Genomic DNA, 18,856 nt, shown 5'->3' on the forward strand with positions numbered 1-18,856 from the left:
CTAAATTTTTAAATTTGTTTTCTGAATTTTAAACATTTTTTTCGGATGTTTTACAATTCTTCTAAATTTTTAAAAAATTGTTCTAAATTTTTAAAATTTTTCTGAATTTAAAAATTTTTTTTCTGAATTTTTAAAATTTTTTAGATTTTTTTATATTTATTTAAGAATTTTTTTAGAATTAAAGAAATTTTTTTTAAATATTTTAACTGCCAAATTTGAATTTGAATTTAACTGCCAAATTTGAATTTGAATTTAACGACGATCAGTTTCAGTGTGCCCAGGTGCAGTTGTTAAATAACACCTAAATTTGTATTCAAACGGTTTGAGTCTGCGCTAACTTTCGCCGGCTCCGAAATGGTTTGAAACTTGGACAAAATTTACAATATGGTCACACTGGCACGCTTTTCGTGGCCCAAAGTTTTTATAACAGTTTATACCAGTTTTCAGCTGCTTGCTGCTGATTTCTGTTCGCCTGGTACCCCAATTTGGGAAACAGGCAATTTGCTTGGAAATGTTCGGAAATTTGGATGGGCTGCTGTAGGGATGTTGTTGTAAAAAGGTTGTTGTTGCCATAAGCTGTTGTTGTCGGCAACAAATAGGTATAAATGCATAAAATGAAATATAACAGTTTATACCAATTATTATTTTTGCCCAAATGTTTTTATAACAGTTTATACCAGTTTTCAGTTGCTTGCTGCTGGTTTCTGTTCGCCTGTTACCCCAGTTTGGAAAGCGGCCAATTTGAATGAAAAGTTTTGCTCACTTGCATCAGTGATGCTCATCTGCATCAGTGATGCTCTATTGGGACAAAATGCATCTCTCTAACTGCCAGTGATGCTCATCTAGCTATTCTGCATTATTGGGACAAAAAGGCATCTCACTAACTGTTAGTGATGCTCATCTAGCTATTTTGCATTATTGGGACAAAATGGCATCTCACTAACTGCCAGTGATGCTCATCTAGCTATTTTGCATTATTGGGACAAAATGGAATCTCACTAACTGCCAGTGATGCTCATCTAGTTATTTTGCATTATTGGGACAAAATGGAATCTCACTAACTGCCAGTGATGCTCATCTAGCTATTTTGCATTATTGGGACAAAATGGAATCTCACTAACTGCCAGTGATGCTCATCTAGCTATTTTGCATTATTGGGACAAAATGGAATCTCACTAACTGCCAGTGATGCTCATCTAGCTATTTTGCATTATTGGGACAAAATGGAATCTCACTAACTGCCAGTGATGCTCATCTAGCTATTTTGCATTATTGGGACAAAATGGCATCACACTAACTGTTAGTGATGCTCATCTAGCTATTTTGCATTATTGGGACAAAATGGCTTCTCACTAACTGCCAGTGATGCTCATCTAGCTATTTTGCATTATTGGGACAAAATGGAATCTCACTAACTGCCAGTGATGCTCATCTAGCTATTCTGCATTATTGGGACAAAAAGGCATCTCACTAACTGTTAGTGATGCTCATCTAGCTATTTTGCATTATTGGGACAAAATGGCATCTCACTAACTGCCAGTGATGCTCATCTAGCTATTTTGCATTATTGGGACAAAATGGCATCTCACTAACTGCCAGTGATGCTCATCTAGCTATTTTGCATTATTGGGACAACATGGAATCTCACTAACTGCCAGTGATGCTCATCTAGCTATTTTGCATTATTGGGACAAAATGGAATCTCACTAACTGCCAGTGATGCTCATCTAGCTATTTTGCATTATTGGGACAAAATGGAATCTCACTAACTGCCAGTGATGCTCATCTAGCTATTTTGCATTATTGGGACAAAATGGCTTCTCACTAACTGCCAGTGATGCTCATCTAGCTATTTTGCATTATTGGGACAAAATGGAATCTCACTAACTGCCAGTGATGCTCATCTAGCTATTCTGCATTATTGGGACAAAAAGGCATCTCACTAACTGTTAGTGATGCTCATCTAGCTATTTTGCATTATTGGGACAAAATGGCATCTCACTAACTGCCAGTGATGCTCATCTAGCTATTTTGCATTATTGGGACAAAATGGAATCTCACTAACTGTCAGTGATGCTCATCTAGCTATTTTGCATTATTGGGACAAAATGGAATCTCACTAACTGTCAGTGATGCTCATCTAGCTATTTTGCATTATTGGAACAAAATGGAATCTCACTAACTGCCAGTGATGCTCATCTAGCTATTTTGCATTATTGGGACAAAATGGAATCTCACTAACTGCCAGTGATGCTCATCTAGCTATTTTGCATTATTGGGACAAAATGGAATCTCACTAACTGCCAGTGATGCTCATCTAGCTATTTTGCATTATTGGGACAAAATGGCATCACACTAACTGTTAGTGATGCTCATCTAGCTATTTTGCATTATTGGGACAAAATGGCTTCTCACTAACTGCCAGTGATGCTCATCTAGCTATTTTGCATTATTGGGACAAAATGGAATCTCACTAACTGCCAGTGATGCTCATCTAGCTATTTTGCATTATTGGGACAAAATGGAATCTCACTAACTGCCAGTGATGCTCATCTAGCTATTTTGCATTATTGGGACAAAATGGCATCTCACTAACTGCCAGTGATGCTCATCTAGCTATTTTGCATTATTGGGACAAAATGGAATCTCACTAACTGCCAGTGATGCTTATCTAGCTATTTTGCATTAATGGGACAAAATGGCATCTCACTAACTGCCAGTGATGCTCATCTAGCTATTTTGCATTATTGGGACAAAATGGCATCTTACTAATAGCCAGTGAGCTCATCTAGCTATTTTGAATTTTTTACATTTATCTCTCACTGACTGTCAGTGATGCTCATCTAGCTATTTTGCATTATTTAGGCAAAATGGCATCTCACTAACTGCCAGTGATGCTGATCTAGCAATTTTGCAATATTTGATGTTTTTTCCATTGTCCAACGCAAGAATGCCCTTCTATTGAGCCTGTTTAAACTATACCACCCAAAAAAAAAACCGCATCCTCCTCACAAGTCAAAAATAAAAAATTTTTAAAGGTTTTTATTTACTTCAGCTTTAAATAAATAAAAGAAGAAAAGGTGAGGTATGTGAATATGTCGGAGGTCGTTTCCAGAGGTTTCGGCTCTGTCTTGGTGGCACCCTCGTCGTACTGCCCCAGCACCTAATCCGCTTCTGCTCCTTCTCGTCCTGATCCTCCTTGCCAACGCTCTCTGTCTCGCCATCGGCATCCGCTTTGAGTTCCTGGCAGCTTCCTGCAATTAAATTTAAAAAAGGATAGTTTTTGGGAAAAAAAACGAATATTCAAAAAATCATAACTAAGTCAAAAGTGCATGAAACTCAATTCGAAAAGCTGTTCTGAGTTAGTTTTTCTAAGCTTAACAAAACTGCATACTACGTTCAATTTCATTTTTTCCCAATTTTTCTCAATTTTAATGATGGTAGTACCATCATGGTACCCCTTACATATTTTTGAAAAAATGGTGCGATTTATTTTGATCATTTTTGGGAAAAAAACCTCTTTATACTCTTGCAGGATATTATAATTTCAGTCAGAAGTTTGCAACGCAGTGAAGGAGACGTTTCCGACCCTATAAAGTATATATATTCTTGATCAGCATAAACAGGGGAATCATTCTAGATATGTCCGGAAGAAATCGATTTTTTGGCCATTTTTGCGAAATTTGATAAGGGGTAACATCATTAAAATGAGCAAAAATGGCAAAAAATTTTGATTTCTTAAAATTTTAAATTTGGCATGCAGTTTTTTAAAATTAATAAAAACTAACACAAAACTGCTTTCCGAATCGAAATTAATGCATTTTTGGCTTAGTTATGATATATTTTAATTGTTACCTGAAAGGGTATACAAACTTTGGCTCGCCAAAGTTAGCTTTCTTTCTTGTTTTTTTTTTTCAACAATTTTCCAATAACTTAAAATGTCCTTGATCATTACGGTATTACTTGAGCCTCCAAATTAAGTAAAACCCGCTAAACAAACCGAGAAGGCGTAGCCCATCAAGGCACAAAAATTGCAGGCTGTCAAAACGATTCGCAGCATCACATCCTGCGGGGTGGGAAAACTGCCTTTGACAGCCTCCCCCACCCCCCCGTCAGGTGGAGTGGACCTCATTTGGCTGCGGTTTCACTGGAAACACGCCCACCTCGCCCCTAAAAATATTGGTGTTTTTTATTTTATTTGCCCTCGGGCCACAATGGCCACAATTTGGACACAAATTTTTGATTTTTTGGCAGCTAATCCAGGGAATCCAGCTGTACCCAGGCTCGCTGAGACCGTTCCAACTGTGCTTGTTGGTCGTAAACACACACCGTGGGATTCGGCACGCCGGCCCGGAAGGAAACTCACCTCTTCTCCATTCGGTTCCAGAATCCTAGGCACTCCACACCGCTGGCCCGGTCGGGACCCACTTGAGCAGAAGTCGCCTCGAGTGGGCACTTTGACGGCGACGATTTGCTCGGAGAGGAGCGACAACAAAAATTAAGCATACACTGGAGGAAAATGCAGTTAAAAACGAAGAAAATAAGGATGTAATTACAGAAAAACTACGTCAAAAGAGAGTTCATATCAAAATCTTACGAAAGTTTTACGAGAATTTAATAAAAATAAATGTATTTCAAGGATAAACTCTGCACTCCTTATTCTGCAGTGCATCGAGGCTCTTATTATTATAATTGTACTTGCCCCCACCCCTAAGAAGTCAACCCCTAAAATTGCAAGGAGAAAAATATGCAAAAAGAATGGAAATGAAATGAAATATGAAAACGAAGGCATAAAGAAATTTGACTCAAGGATCGCGGCGGTTCGTTAAGTGGCTCGTTTCGATTACAAAACGAGTGAAAAAGGCCTCGGGAGGGACAAGAGATCCCAGGCAGAGTCGTAAGTTAACCCCACCGGGCCGCCACTCGAACTTCGTTTAAGAAATTAACATCGTTTAGTCCAAGTGGCATCGACGAGGAAGGGCCAAGAACAATGGTGGCCCAGAAGGCGGCGGCGGAGGAGGTGGGGTGAATGTGTGAAGTTTCCTTGGTTAATCTGTTATGACATCTAGGACCTGGAACCGCAATGGTCTCTAATCGAGCATGGATTATGAGTGGCCATCGAAGACCTACGCTCTGACAGCTCCGACAATTGGATTTGCCTGGCATTTTCCCACATTCATCCAGGGCTGGACTTACACATGTTTTTCACAGCAATTATCCTTTGGGCAAACACCGCAAGTTGCTCGTTGAATTGTTTTTCCTCGGGATGATATTGCGAAATATTATCAGTTTTGTGTAACAATAGATGACCCCGGAAATAGTGTTCTGTACAAATCGGTAAACAACGAGATTGTTTCCTCGAGTTTTTCTGAATTGGTACAGGACACAATGGGTGCACGGAACGGATACAAAAGTTGTAGGGATTGTGCAACAGCCATGACACCACGAGAACCGGTTTGCATCAGGTGAAGCCGAAACGGAAGTCGACGGCACATGTGGGCGTCCTTATTTCTCGGGAGTCCTGTGTAGTCCTTTCCGCTGAAGAATGGCCTGTTTTGTTCTTATAATGATCTGAGCTTGGGATGAGCTGAGAGGCAAAATTCCTGGGACAATTCTGGCCATTTATTGTCACAAATCACGCCCGGTTCCGAAAAGGGAACTCGCAGGAAAAAATTATATTATAATCCAATTTCTTTCTTTAAACCAGGTTTTATTTTCTTTATGGTTGAATTATTCAAATATTAATTTATGTTATATATTTTCTGAGCTATCTCTCATCAAGGACTTTTGGATGATTCACCAGCAAACATGTTTTTATTATCCCTAGCAGGACCAAGACCAGCCCTCCCACAATCTCCCCTCTTCCAGCGGACATCAAACGATAAAAGCGCCATAATTTTTCATTTTTCCAACCAAAAACGAAGCGTAGAAGAGCAGCAGAAATGCAGAAGAAAGGAAGGGAAATTCGTGAGCATGCCAAAAATGCTCTTAACTGCAATGACATGTGAAAAGCGCCAAAATCCGTGAGGCAATCAAATGGACACGTACAGCGGCAGCAAAAGGAAATCAAAGGGAAAATCTGGTGGGTGGAAAATGGAAATGCAAAATGTACAATGGTCGAGCGGAAAAACGTGAGAAAATCCAGCTAAAACGATTCAGTTTCCATCGGCCGACGCCAGGTGTGAGACGATCCGAGTGATATAACTAGAATATAACTCTAAATGAGGGTAAATCGAGTATAACTTGCAAAAATGATACATGCATATTCCGTATTAATAATTGAACAATTCAATCAGCCGAACAAAGGTTGGAATGTAACCTCATTTGGCTTTTATGTTCGTTTCATTTTTGTCATTATCATTGATGCTCGCCATTCTGGGCATTGTTAAGCCGCACATTTGCTCGATTGTTCCTGAATTTAATTAAAAAAATATATATAAAAAATTATATTTGCGGAGTACAAAAAGAAAATACAAAAACCAGCTCCCCAAATGACAATTGAGTGACAACAACAATAACGATCAACAATCGAAGGCAACAACAATGCAGGAACAAATAATGAAACGTGAGTCTCTCTCTCTCTGTTTCTCCACAGAGAATCAGAGAAACGAGACTGAGAATGGGTTGAGCTGGGGTTAAGCGGGACAGCCAGCGAGGGTGGTTTCGGAGACAGGATAATGGTTAATATTGTTTTCGGATAATAGTAATCACAGGAACAACTTGACTTAACTCTCACCTGTCACCAGACGATGAAATTTAAATTGTGATTCATGATTGTAGTTAATAGAATAAAAAGGAAAGTAGCTTTATACTTAAATATAAATAAATTAAGTGTTCTTATGAATTGAGAAAGTTTTGTATAATTTAGAAGCATTTAGAACAACCCCAAGAGTTATGATAACAAAGATTGCTTGTAGATATTATAAATATTTATAAAATACAAATCACAAAAAACACAGAAAATATATTACAATATTTATAAATATAGAATTCCGAAAAACCGAGGCTCTAAACCCTAGCAATTTGCAATTGTATCACTAAAATCGATAATAACTAAGCCAAAATGTATTTTTTTTAATGTAGAAAGGTTTTCCATGGTTAATAAATCAAAATTTGAACATATAATATTAGTTTTATTATACAATCACGGAGAGAAATCTATATATCTAATATATTATCTAATAACCGGATATCATCAACAGTTTTCTCAATTCCTCACAGTTTTAAAAATTCATTTAATAAGTTCAAAAACTCTCGAATAAAGCTTCTTGGACCAAGTAAATAATCGATTATTTGAGATTTTTAATTCCAAGCTATAAATTTAAGGAATATTTAATAAATATTATTTAAGAAAACATAAAAAACAGACAAATGTTGACAAATTATGACGCTTGAAATGTACATATTTTTTAATGGAGAATACAATACATTCCACTGAAAATGGAAAATAGGACCACAGATTCAGAAAAATCTTAAATGGCATACAAGTTTCAGAAAGCAAAAGCCGCTATATATATATGTATATTTTCGTGGATTTATCTCACTCCCAGCGCTATTATCACTCACTTAGTGTCCTCGTCTGCTAAGTGAAATGCTGAATACTTAGAAAGGAAATGTGGCCCGAGCAAAACTTTTTCCATTACACAACGTACAACAGTTTTTTTTTTCATTATTATTTCAGTCTCGTTGTTGTTGCCGTTGTCCTTTCGTCCTTTTTCTTTTTTTTTTCCTTTTTTTTGGGCAAAAGCAGACACAAAGGAACGTTGAGAACGTTGAAAGCTTTTTATGCTCTTACGCTATGTATGGGCCAGGTATAAGAGCTTTGTAAATGCAATTGGAAATTGCACTAAGCTCTGCGTGTTAGTGTGCGTGTGTGTGCGAGTGGGTGGAAGAAAGAGAAAGGAGAATGGGTTGGGCTAGCTTTGGTTTTAAGGTTATGGTGATTTTTCGGAATAAAACTGAAGTCTAAGAAATTTTTATCCTGATTTTCAAAGATTTATTTAATTAGATATTAAATGAAGAAAATGTTTTATAAATAATTCAAAATACAATAAAGATTTGCATTATACTTCTAGGATTTTTGTGTTGTTTATTTTAAATAAAAGAGCCCAAAAGGCTTTTGTAATCAAGCTTCCCTGAGCTCTGTACTTCCATCTGGGTGAAGATTCGCCTCACTTCCAGTCTTTCTTTATTCATGCTCGCTTTTCTATGGCCAAATAAGTAAATAATTGCATTAATATCCTTTTTGGAGCGGCCAGGAAGAAGTGAAAAAAAGGGAACGGAAAAGAATAGCGAAGAATGGCGGGCGAAATGAAAGAATGCGAGAATGGAGAGCGGGGCGAGAGAATGGAAAGCGTGTTTCCATGTCCTTTTCACAAACTAAAAAGTCCTTTCAGACACACACACACACACACACACACTGAAGCCGAGGAACACGCGCACAGTTCACATAGAGAGTATATAGCCTAACACAGACACCCACAATGGACAAAAATTCACACCAAGCGCCCATTGTGATTGGCCCAACACACACACTGGCACTCACACACTCACGGGGAGGCAGACTCGCTCTCCCTCTCTCGCCCGCTATCAGTCTCTCTTTCTGGTTGCCTGCAAGCTGCGGAAGTGCAACGTCGCTGTGCAAAACAATAACGGAAATTGTGTGCCCACTGTGCGAAAATCAATGTGCTCCCACTTTCCCTCTCTCTCTCTCTCTCTCGCTCGCTCGTTGGCGATCCTGGAATGAGAGCAGCAACAAGGACGACACCGGGGAGAGAGCACTAAATCGAACAACACGAAGCAGAGCCGAACGGCTGCCTGGCTTTTGGCTCTATTCAGCTCTTCTATTGAACACACCCTCAATGCGAACAACTATAACCGAAATAAAGGAGCCAATGGAACAAAGCCAACAACCGGGCTCGAACAATAGGCCCAGACCAAAGAGAGAAGGAACGATGGTTGACGGCGGCGCAGCTCTCTCCCAGGTAGCAGCCCCAGCATCCGTCCCGCTCTGTCGTTCAAGCCTTACCTGACAGGGGTATGCTCCGAAGAGAGAGTCTGGATTTGGCTCCGGTCGTGTCGGTCTCAATTGAGCGGCATTCGAATCATTCAGAAAATAACCGTTGAGCTGAGCAGAAGCACTAGCAAGAGCGCAAGCAAGGCAAAGACAGTTGAACAGAGAATACAACAGCGGACATAGCGATAAGGCCAGTTACGCGAAACTCAGATACAAAGATATAAAGATACAAAGATACAGAACTGCAGAACCACAGACATTGTGAGCCAAGTGAAGTGCATTTAACCAAGTGAATACCGCAAGGAAAGTGTTTCGAGCCGCAGACATGGCCACTTTATCCACACACCCGAACTACGGCTTCCATTTGGGCCAGGCCCAAGGTCTGGATCTGCCCGCACCGGGCGACTACGCTCCCCAGGGCCAGCTGCAGCTGAGTCCCGGCATGGACATGGACATCAAGCGCGTGCTGCACTACTCCCAGAGCCTCGCTGCCATGGGTGGATCGCCCGGCGGCAGCAACGTCGGATCTAACATGGGCCACCACATGTCATCCGGCCACATGGGCTCTCACCACATGCACCAAGCGGTGTCCGCCCAGCAGACCCTCTCCCCGAACAGCTCCATCGGCTCTGCCGGGAGTCTTGGCAGCCAGAGCAGCCTGGGCAGCAACTCCGGCTCCGGAGCCGGCCACCAGTCCTCGGGAATGCACAGCCTGGCCACCTCGCCCGGCCAGGAAGGGCACATCAAGCGTCCGATGAACGCGTTCATGGTTTGGTCCCGCCTGCAGCGTCGCCAGATCGCCAAGGACAATCCCAAGATGCACAACTCGGAGATCTCGAAGCGTCTGGGCGCCGAGTGGAAGCTGCTGGCTGAGTCCGAGAAACGGCCCTTCATCGACGAGGCCAAGCGCCTGAGGGCACTGCACATGAAGGAGCACCCAGACTACAAGTACCGCCCGCGTCGCAAGCCCAAGAACCCACTCACAGCCGGACCCCAGGGAGGCCTTCAGATGCAGGGACAGCAAATGATGGGCCAGCAGAAGCTGGGCGCTGGAGCAGGAGCCGGCGCCGCGGGCTACAATCCGTTCCACCAGTTGCCGCCCTACTTTGCGCCCTCGCACCACCTGGACCAGCCGTACCCGGTGCCATATTTTGGCGGCTTCGATCCCTTGGCCCTGTCCAAGCTTCACCAGTCACAGGCGGCGGCAGCGGCGGCGGTCAACAACCATAACAACAGTCACAGCCACAAGGTGCTGGAGGCCCAGGGTCAGGCTCCGCCCCAGCTACCGCCCACCTCGCTGAGCAGCTTCTACTCGGGCATCTACTCCGGAATCTCGGCGCCCTCCCTGTACGCCGCCCACTCCGCCAACGCCGCCGGACTGTACACATCCTCGTCGACGTCCTCCCCGGGATCCTCGCCCGGCACCATAACGCCCAACGGCATGGACGGCTCCATGGACAGCGCTCTAAGGAGACCGGTCCCGGTGCTCTATTAGGGCCAGCTCCGTTAGGGTAGAGTACAGAGTAGAGTACAATTGTTGAAGCATTCCCAAAGTGATCCACTGGTTTTAAATCTTCAAAAGCTCTAAGTAAGCCAATCCTCCCAGCACGTAACTCCGCTTAATCCTAGTACAATCTTTGCGCACTCCAGATCTAGGGAATAAGTCAGACACACGCATCATTCCTAGCCAATATACAAACTAAAACTATAATTTATTTTGCGCACTCACTGGATTTAAGGCAGCACAACAAAAAAACAGTAATTGTAAATTAATTTTATTTAGTTTTAAGCATTGAGAGAGCGCCTCCTCCTTGTTGTCTTTTTTTCCTTCGAGCATCAGCACCAACTTAAAACGTAGCTTCTAGTTTTAAAAGTCTAACCCTCTCAAATTGTAAATATCCCAGCAAATTTCGTTATAGTCTCAGTGTAGCCCGAAACGCGAGGAAAAGAACGTACATCAATGTATTATTGTATTATTAATTGTATTAAAAGTAAACGTTATTATCTAAGCAACAAAAAATGGTTCATGAACAACCAAGACAAAGCAAAGACATTTAAAAATGAATAAAAAAACAAAATTATCTGAGAAAACCAAATTTCAAAAACGAGTCTTATGATTTTGAAAACTTTACAGGGTTCTGGGGATATCTGGATCTATGTTGTTATGAGGATAAAAATATATTCTGTGACGATAAAAGGATAAATAGCAACAGTTACTGAAATATATTCTATAGATATATAGATATAAATATGACTCTAAAGGTCTAAATAACTACCCAGGGATATTCGAATATCTTCTTTTCTCTACACTTCTTGAGTTCTTTTTGATTTTCAGAAACGTGTGTTTATAATTGGATTATCATGTTAGGTTATTTTATTTTCATCATTTCATAATTTCCATTAAACTCTGAACCAAATTAGTTTATGTTCTCCAATCACATCAGTCTACAAAAATTCATTATCAATTTGAATATTCATAGGGCCATTAACATAATATTCTCAACTCGATTGAGTGAGTCATTCGGATAAGCTCTTAAAAAGCACTCATGCCATCATCAACTTAATGCGAATGACTTTTCACCTTTTTGCTGTGTGTGGATCTCTTAGCCTGAATTCCTCTCCTTTTACTAAACAAATTAACCTTGTCTCAGGGTTTCTTCGCTATTATTTTACGCATATTTTTTTATTTGGTTAGCCTACACCCGCTGGGAGGAGAAGAAAAAAACTAAATTTGATTTGCCATTATACAACTATTTGCCGTTGTGTATTAATTTCTATTGATTAATGCGCTGTTTATTTTGCGCCTCCAAGACAGAATTCGATAGTCTGAACAAAGGGTCGTCTCTCCGATCTTCGGATGGGGGTCGCATTGTGTGTGTTTCTGTTTTTGGAGCAACGGGGGGCCCTCTAAGACCTCACTATCCGGAGTGTAACAGAATCCCCTGGCGAAAGAAATCAACGCGTGTTTTTCCGTTTTGATTTTTTGGCTTCTTCTCGTAATAATAATAAGAATAATTGCGGTCATTAATAAATCCACTTGCATTGTCTTCCCGCGATCTTCAGCTCTTGATGGTTTCTATTCACCTTGCCCTTCCCCATGCCCCCTCCCTTCCCTCTGTGTATGTCAAATGTGTTAAAATATCAAATATTGATTATTGTTGTTATTATGCGTATTGTTGATATTGGTCGTTTTGTTGTTTGGCTTTGTTGTTGTCGTTGTTGTTGTTGCCGTGTTTCTCCTTTCCTCATTCGATATCTACATTTCACAAATATTTACCCAGCATTGACGTGATACTGAATAATTATATAAAGATTGGATTCTTTGGGCTTTGCTCTTTCGGATAGTTTCTGGCTGAAGCTGAAAATGGGTTAGTTGATACAAGGAGATGAGGGAGAGAATGGTTCTAGATAGGCTTAGTTGATATATAATATTAAAATGAATTGGAAATCATAAATTTTATTGATATATTATATATCTGCCCTTTAAAACCCTCAAATAAATGTATTCCTTAAATTTTAAATATTTTCTATATATTTAAATATAAAAATTTCTTAGATAAATCAAAGCTTTACAAAACCATAATTAAGTCAAGAAAGCACCAAATTCAATTCGGAAAGCTTTTCTATGCTAGTTTTTTCTAGATTAACAAGTCTACATACTACATTATAGATTTTAGGAAATTCAAAATTAGTCGGATTTTTGAGAATTTTAATGATGTAACCCCTTACAAAATTTTCAAAAAAATTAAAAAAATTAATTATCATTCGGATATGGCCAGAAAGATTCGCCGGTTAATGGAGATCAAGAATATATATGGTTTATGGGGTCGGAAATGGCTTCTTCACTGCTTTCAAAGCTTCTGACTAAAAAGATAATACCCTGCAAAGATATATTGATCTTGTTGTAATATTATAACATAATATATCCATTACACAAATTACATACAGGCTTAAATGGTACGCCTTAAAAATTAATCAAAGTCTCAAGAAATGTATTTTTTTTACACTAAACCCAAAACGGAAGTGATTAGCCTGATCCTAAGCCAAATCCAGTCACATGTTTAAGCCTAGATTAAACCTAAAACACATCTCACGCCTTCCTGATCCGCAGTTCCCCCTTTCGTCGGGGAAATGATCGTTCAGTTTGCCATGAAATAATTGAAATTCCACTTCAACTCGTTGGGTTTTTAAGGATTGTCGAATACATTTTATGGTTCGACTCGCCTACGCCTCCTACTCCCGAAAACACGCCTCGCACGAACCCATTTGGTCATGTCTCTGTGTATACAAATATAATTTGCAGACCCGGGTGCTTCGATTTTTTTACGACTTTATGGTCGGGGATTAGCGTCCGGTCCGCAGAAAGGAGTGTGCAAAATGTCGCGAGATTTTTATGCATCTATCGGCGAGTGTTTGGGTTGTTGTTGCTATTTCCCGTGGATCGGTCGACTACCTGAGGCAACTAAGACCCGGATTAGCGTCGGCGGCGGACTCTTGATTTCCTTCGCGTTTTCCCAAAAACTCCTTGCTGTTTTTGTTCACTTTTTTAGGCGAAAGATGCGCTCGCTAATCCGGGGGATTAGCGACAAAGGACCAGACGGATTAGCATAACGGTGATACAATTTGCCGGCAAAATGATTGCGACGACCTCGTCGGCAGCCGACTCTTAGCCTCATTTTCCAGCTTTTCACATTTCCAAATACCGTTCTTACGCGGAAGGTCCAGTTTATTGGCCATAAACCATTAACTCTATGGAAGATCGGCCTGCAAAGGGGTCAAGTCAAGCTGTTGTCTGTCTGCTAACTTGGTTCCCTGTAGTTGTGTATCTGTCCCATCCCTGGATGTATCCGCAACATGGCGGCGTTGTCTGTCGCCTGTCAATTCCTCCCACTTCCCGCCCTGCGTTTTGGCTACCCTTTCCCCCTTGTTGTGTCACTGGTTGTGCAGCCTAATTTGTGGGTGGTGGCTTTTTGTCAACTGTTTCATATTTTCAGCGGCATAACAGGGTTGCTTATCGGGCGACACTGTGCTGCAGGTTTGGGGAGTAACTAAGGATTTGAAAAATTCTAGAGGTAATGCTGGTGAATAATATCATAATAATATAAAATATGTAATATAATAGTAATACAATTCTTAATATTAAGACCTTGCAAAATAGATCTTAAGAAATATGTTTTATTTACAATTTAAAGAATAAGATATATTTAAAACTATTAAAAGTAATAACTTAGCCACATATATTTATACATCTCTTGAGAAGGAAGTCAATATATGTTTATATACATTCTTTTAAATATTCCCCACAATTTCCCAACTTTATTAAAACTTTTCTGTCTAGTGTCCTGTCTCATATTTCATTCAAAATCGAGAACGACTACCCCACTTCCACTCCCTGAAGCACCACCCACGAACTACCCTAGAGCCCCCAACCACTACTCCAACCACTGCCTCGACCCCTACCCCAACCCATTCCATCCCAGTCCATATACCGTCTGGACGTGAAGCATATTGTCGAGGGTGGCTACACCAGAGGCTACAGCTATAGCCATAGCTGTATGCCACTGCGACTGTGGCGCGTGGTTGACAAGTAGCAAAGCGTGGCGGCTTTTTAAGTGCTAGTTTGACATTTTTTTTCTGCTGCTGCTGCCTTCCACTGCGACGGTTTCCCGTCCACCGCCACCGCTGTTTCCCTGCGCTCCTCCTGCGGCGCTAACCAGCCAACCAGACCGTCAATAAGTCGGCAGGCTAACAATTAATTAAAAGCCTCCACCGCACAAAAAGCACGGCGCACTTAGGCAAATGAGCAGCGACGGCAAAAGCGGGCGACCCGCGTCCCACGGGGCGTATGCGCGATGCCAACTGGGACATAATTTGTCAGCGAGCACAACGCGTCAAAGCAGCTAGGAAATTGCAGTCGTAAGTGCAAGGATAACGCTGATTTGCCTCGAGTGAAGTCGCGTTCGCGTCGAGTTGTTGTCAACTCAACAGCGTCATTAACATTTGGCACGAACGCCAAATGGAAATTAAATGATGATAAATTCGCAACCAGCCGCAACTTGACAACTGATTGCTGCAACTGGAGTGGCGGCAACAGAACAGGACCTACCGGCGAAAACATTTGCATAAACGTCGGCTGTTCGGGGCTCATTCAGTTGTATCAAATTTGATTAGGTGCGAGGCATTTGTCAAAGCAGAATGTTTGGGAATATTGCGCCCCGACCGGGCGATAAATTTGTGGTCTGCCATCCAACCCTCCAAAAGCGACAGCGATTGATGAGCTCTTGGGCTCCGTTCTCCTGTCTTCGGAGCTGGACGCTCGGCGTCGAGTGCCAAAACACTTACGCCCTGCATGTGAGCTTGATGATCGCAGTCTGGGAATTGAAAAATCACACATATATTTAATTAGCAAAAAAGGGTGAAAAGCGAACAAAAGGATCATCGTCATTAGCAGGCAAATAAGCTGTGAGGAGATAATTTACAAAAAAAAAGTTAGATTAGGGGATTTTTGAATTTTAAAACCTATAACAATATAACATATGTAATCGTTTTAATTTATTTAAAAATTTAAAAAATTTTTTAAGAGAATATGTTTCTTTTCTTTGGTCTTTGATTTAACAGAACAAGTTTTTCCTAACTTTAGATAAATTCTGTTAATTAAATATCCATTTTCAAGAAGGTTACTATGCCAACTTTATGTTTGAGAAAAACTCTTTGTAAAAGAGAAATAAAAGTAATCAAGTTTTATAAATCTAAATACCTTACCTATAAAATAATTAAACAGAAGCTGAAGCTTTAGAATTTAATATAAATATACTCTTTTGTAAGCTATTTTTCCGCACTAGTCAATTATTTTCACGGCTTCCTGCTCTTTCAGAGCTTAAAACCTACAATTCTTTGATGCTGATCAATTAGCTTATAATTCCTTTTTAAAAACCCTTATTTTTCCTCTACAAAGCCGACTATAATGTGTCCAAGTTACCAATAGAGCTCACATTTTTTTCGTAATTATTTATGGGAATATTTATACTTGTTAACATTTTATCAATTGATCCCAGGGCTCTTCTATATATTATTTGAAACTCTTGGCGGGCGTCCAGCGTTCGCATGACAATGGGCCAGCGAACTGAAAGGATTTTTATGACGCGAGCCGAGTGGAAAACTTCCGTCCTGTGCTCCTCGCCGCTCTTCCTCAACCACGTGTCAGGAGAGCTTGGAGCAGGGGGCGCGCTAAAAGGGACTGGGACTTGAATTAAACCCCGGGATGTAGCCGCATTGTCTATTCTTTTTTACACTGAGAAAATAGCTTACTTACTTCTTTTAAATATTGGAAAAATTGTTTACTAAAATATTTATAAATTCGAAGGGAGAAAGATATATAAGGGATATATTTATACTGAATTTAGGTAATTCTAAACTTTAGTTAAAGATATTTTAGGTACTACACTTCATATATGTATATACAAGAGGTCCCGTATATGATATACAGTTTTTCTTCAGTGCATTTGACTGAGATCCATCCTTGCGGCTTCCTAATGCAGTATTGTTCCTGTCCAGTGAAACGAGGACAACAACAACAGCGGGAGCAGCGGAAGGAGCCGGAGTCGAGGCACAGGAGCAGCAGCAGATCCGGCAGATCCGGGAGTCTTTATGGCATTTCATAACTGCTCTCGAGCGTAATTTGTTTCCTGTTTACGCGCAGCAGGACATCGCACATCGCGTGCGCATTGGCGTATAAATTATTGCCCGAATCATGGGCTCAACGAGTACGGAAACCACCACCAGAACCATGTGACCCATCGCTGGTGCATCTCTCGGACTTGGATTCGAATGCGGATTCACAGTTTCAGCTTCGGCCTCAAGTGTTTGCCCATTAATTTGCTTAGGCCAGGCCAGGCCAGGGTGCTTGCTAGGGTGGCTACCTCAGCCCTCCCCTGCCACGCAAATATTTGCATAAATTTGTAATAATTTTATCGTCAATTTGTGTTTTATTAGCATGTTTCCCCGGAGAGGGCCCTCTCGTCTGGCCTGAAGCCTGCCTTTGATTTGTGGCCTGTTGCGGGTGTCTTTCATGGTTTTTAATATTTTTTATTAATTTGTTTAAAATTTGTCACTTCTGCCGTGGTGTTTTTCAATGGCCACTGATTATGATAAATGGTTGCCGAATGATGAAAGCGGGCAGTCGGTTGGAAATTTTTGAAGAGCGTTTTAGGGAAGGCTGTGAAAATTTCGCACTTCAGACAGAAGAGCAGCGAGTTGGGAATCCTTTAAAGTTTTACAAGGAAAACAAAATAAATAATTTACTTTTGGGTATTTAAATTATTAACATAAAAGGTAAGGTTTTGGGTAAAAATATTGGTGAACAAGAAAGCATTAGGAGTTGCTTGCTTGCTATATTAAATCTTATAAATATATCTATAAAAATATTAAATAATTAACTGATGATTATTGTTAAGCTCCTTAAAAATATTTACAGTTCCTCCAACATCTATTTGTATTTAACAAAAAACTCATAGATCAGCCCAAATGGTATTAATAAATACCAAAATCCCTACAACAAATACAGGAACCAACAAAAGCAACTAACCATTATTCCCCATTAGTCCTTTAAAGGAAAAGGCTTAATTCTGGCTTGGTTAGCGCAATGATTTGTCCCGTGTCCCCGCACAAAAGAGGAGTTACAGAGCTCCAAATAGGAAAAACGTAGTTGAGGGTGCAGAACCAACAACTGGCGCAAGGCAAACAGATGATGATGAGTCGAAGGACCTAACGAGTTGGGTTCCCCGGTCTCTATTATGACATAATTAACTCCTCGATGTGGCCCGACATGCGATTACATAACGCTTACTACTAGTCTGAGGGCGGGGGGATTAGGCAGCCGATTACGCAAACTGTTTACATTTTTGGCAAACAACGAGCGGAAATGCAGGCTCCCGGACAAACAAATAACCCGTACACCGGGACCAGGAACAGGAAGGCAGGGAATGGGTATGGGGATGGGCAGAACAATGGTCCCTTGGCGCACAATGGCCGGCATCCCATCCATCCATCCATGCGCCATCTGCCCGATGTCGAAGCGACAGAAGAAAGCCGGGCCAGAAAAGAAAGCAAAACGTCGCTAAGAGCAGAGAGACAGCAACCGAAACAAAAATAGAAACAGAAAATAGAAAATAGAAAAACAGAGTCTTTACTTTGATAACTGCATTTCGCCCATTGTGGGACTTGTCCGATCGGCTCAATGGGTTAAACGCCACCAGATGGTCGGGTTCCGCGTCTGCTAACTGCCAATAGCTTAGGATTATAACTGTAACCCCGGAGAATACACTTGGGCCAACGGAATTGTGCTCTCTTTCTTCTCGGACACTAATCACATTTAATAACAATTTTTTGTTTAGTTTCGTTTTTTTGGCAACAGCTCTGAGGGGCTGGGGGGTCGGGTCTGCTCAACTCATCAACACCTTGACGAATCGCAAACAAAACCAAATTTGAGTAATCAGCTTCATTCAACAAAAGTTGAAAAGAGTTGAGAAACGTGTAGCAAAAACACAGACGGACAGAGAGACTAGATACAAGGCGGAATAACGAAAATGAATTATGGAATATATATATTATTTTTATACCCTTGCAGGGTATTATAATTTCAGTCAGAAGTTTGCAACGCAGTGAAGGAGACGTTTCCGACCCTATAAAGTATATATATTCTTGATCAGCATCAACAGCCGAGTCGATCTAGCCATGTCCGTCTGTCCGTCTGTCCGTCTGTCCGTCTGTCTGTCTGTCTGTCTGTCCGTCTGTCTGTTTCTACGCAAACTAGTCCCTCAGTTTTAAAGCTATCTGAATGAA

General features: G+C 40.9%; 1 protein-coding gene across 1 annotated transcript; it reads left to right on the plus strand.

The window, feature by feature from the left end:
- The first annotated feature begins 9,130 nt into the window (after positions 1-9,130).
- On the plus strand, positions 9,131-11,083 carry D (Dichaete). Its single transcript, XM_017178613.3, has one exon. The coding sequence runs from the start codon at positions 9,342-9,344 to the stop codon at positions 10,509-10,511; it is 1,170 nt and encodes a 389-aa protein (XP_017034102.1). The 5' UTR covers positions 9,131-9,341; the 3' UTR covers positions 10,512-11,083.
- Positions 11,084-18,856: the final 7,773 nt, after the last annotated feature.

Source organism: Drosophila kikkawai, chromosome 3L, assembly GCF_030179895.1.
Source record: "Drosophila kikkawai strain 14028-0561.14 chromosome 3L, DkikHiC1v2, whole genome shotgun sequence".
In the NCBI taxonomy this organism is placed as follows: Eukaryota; Metazoa; Arthropoda; class Insecta; order Diptera; family Drosophilidae; genus Drosophila; species Drosophila kikkawai.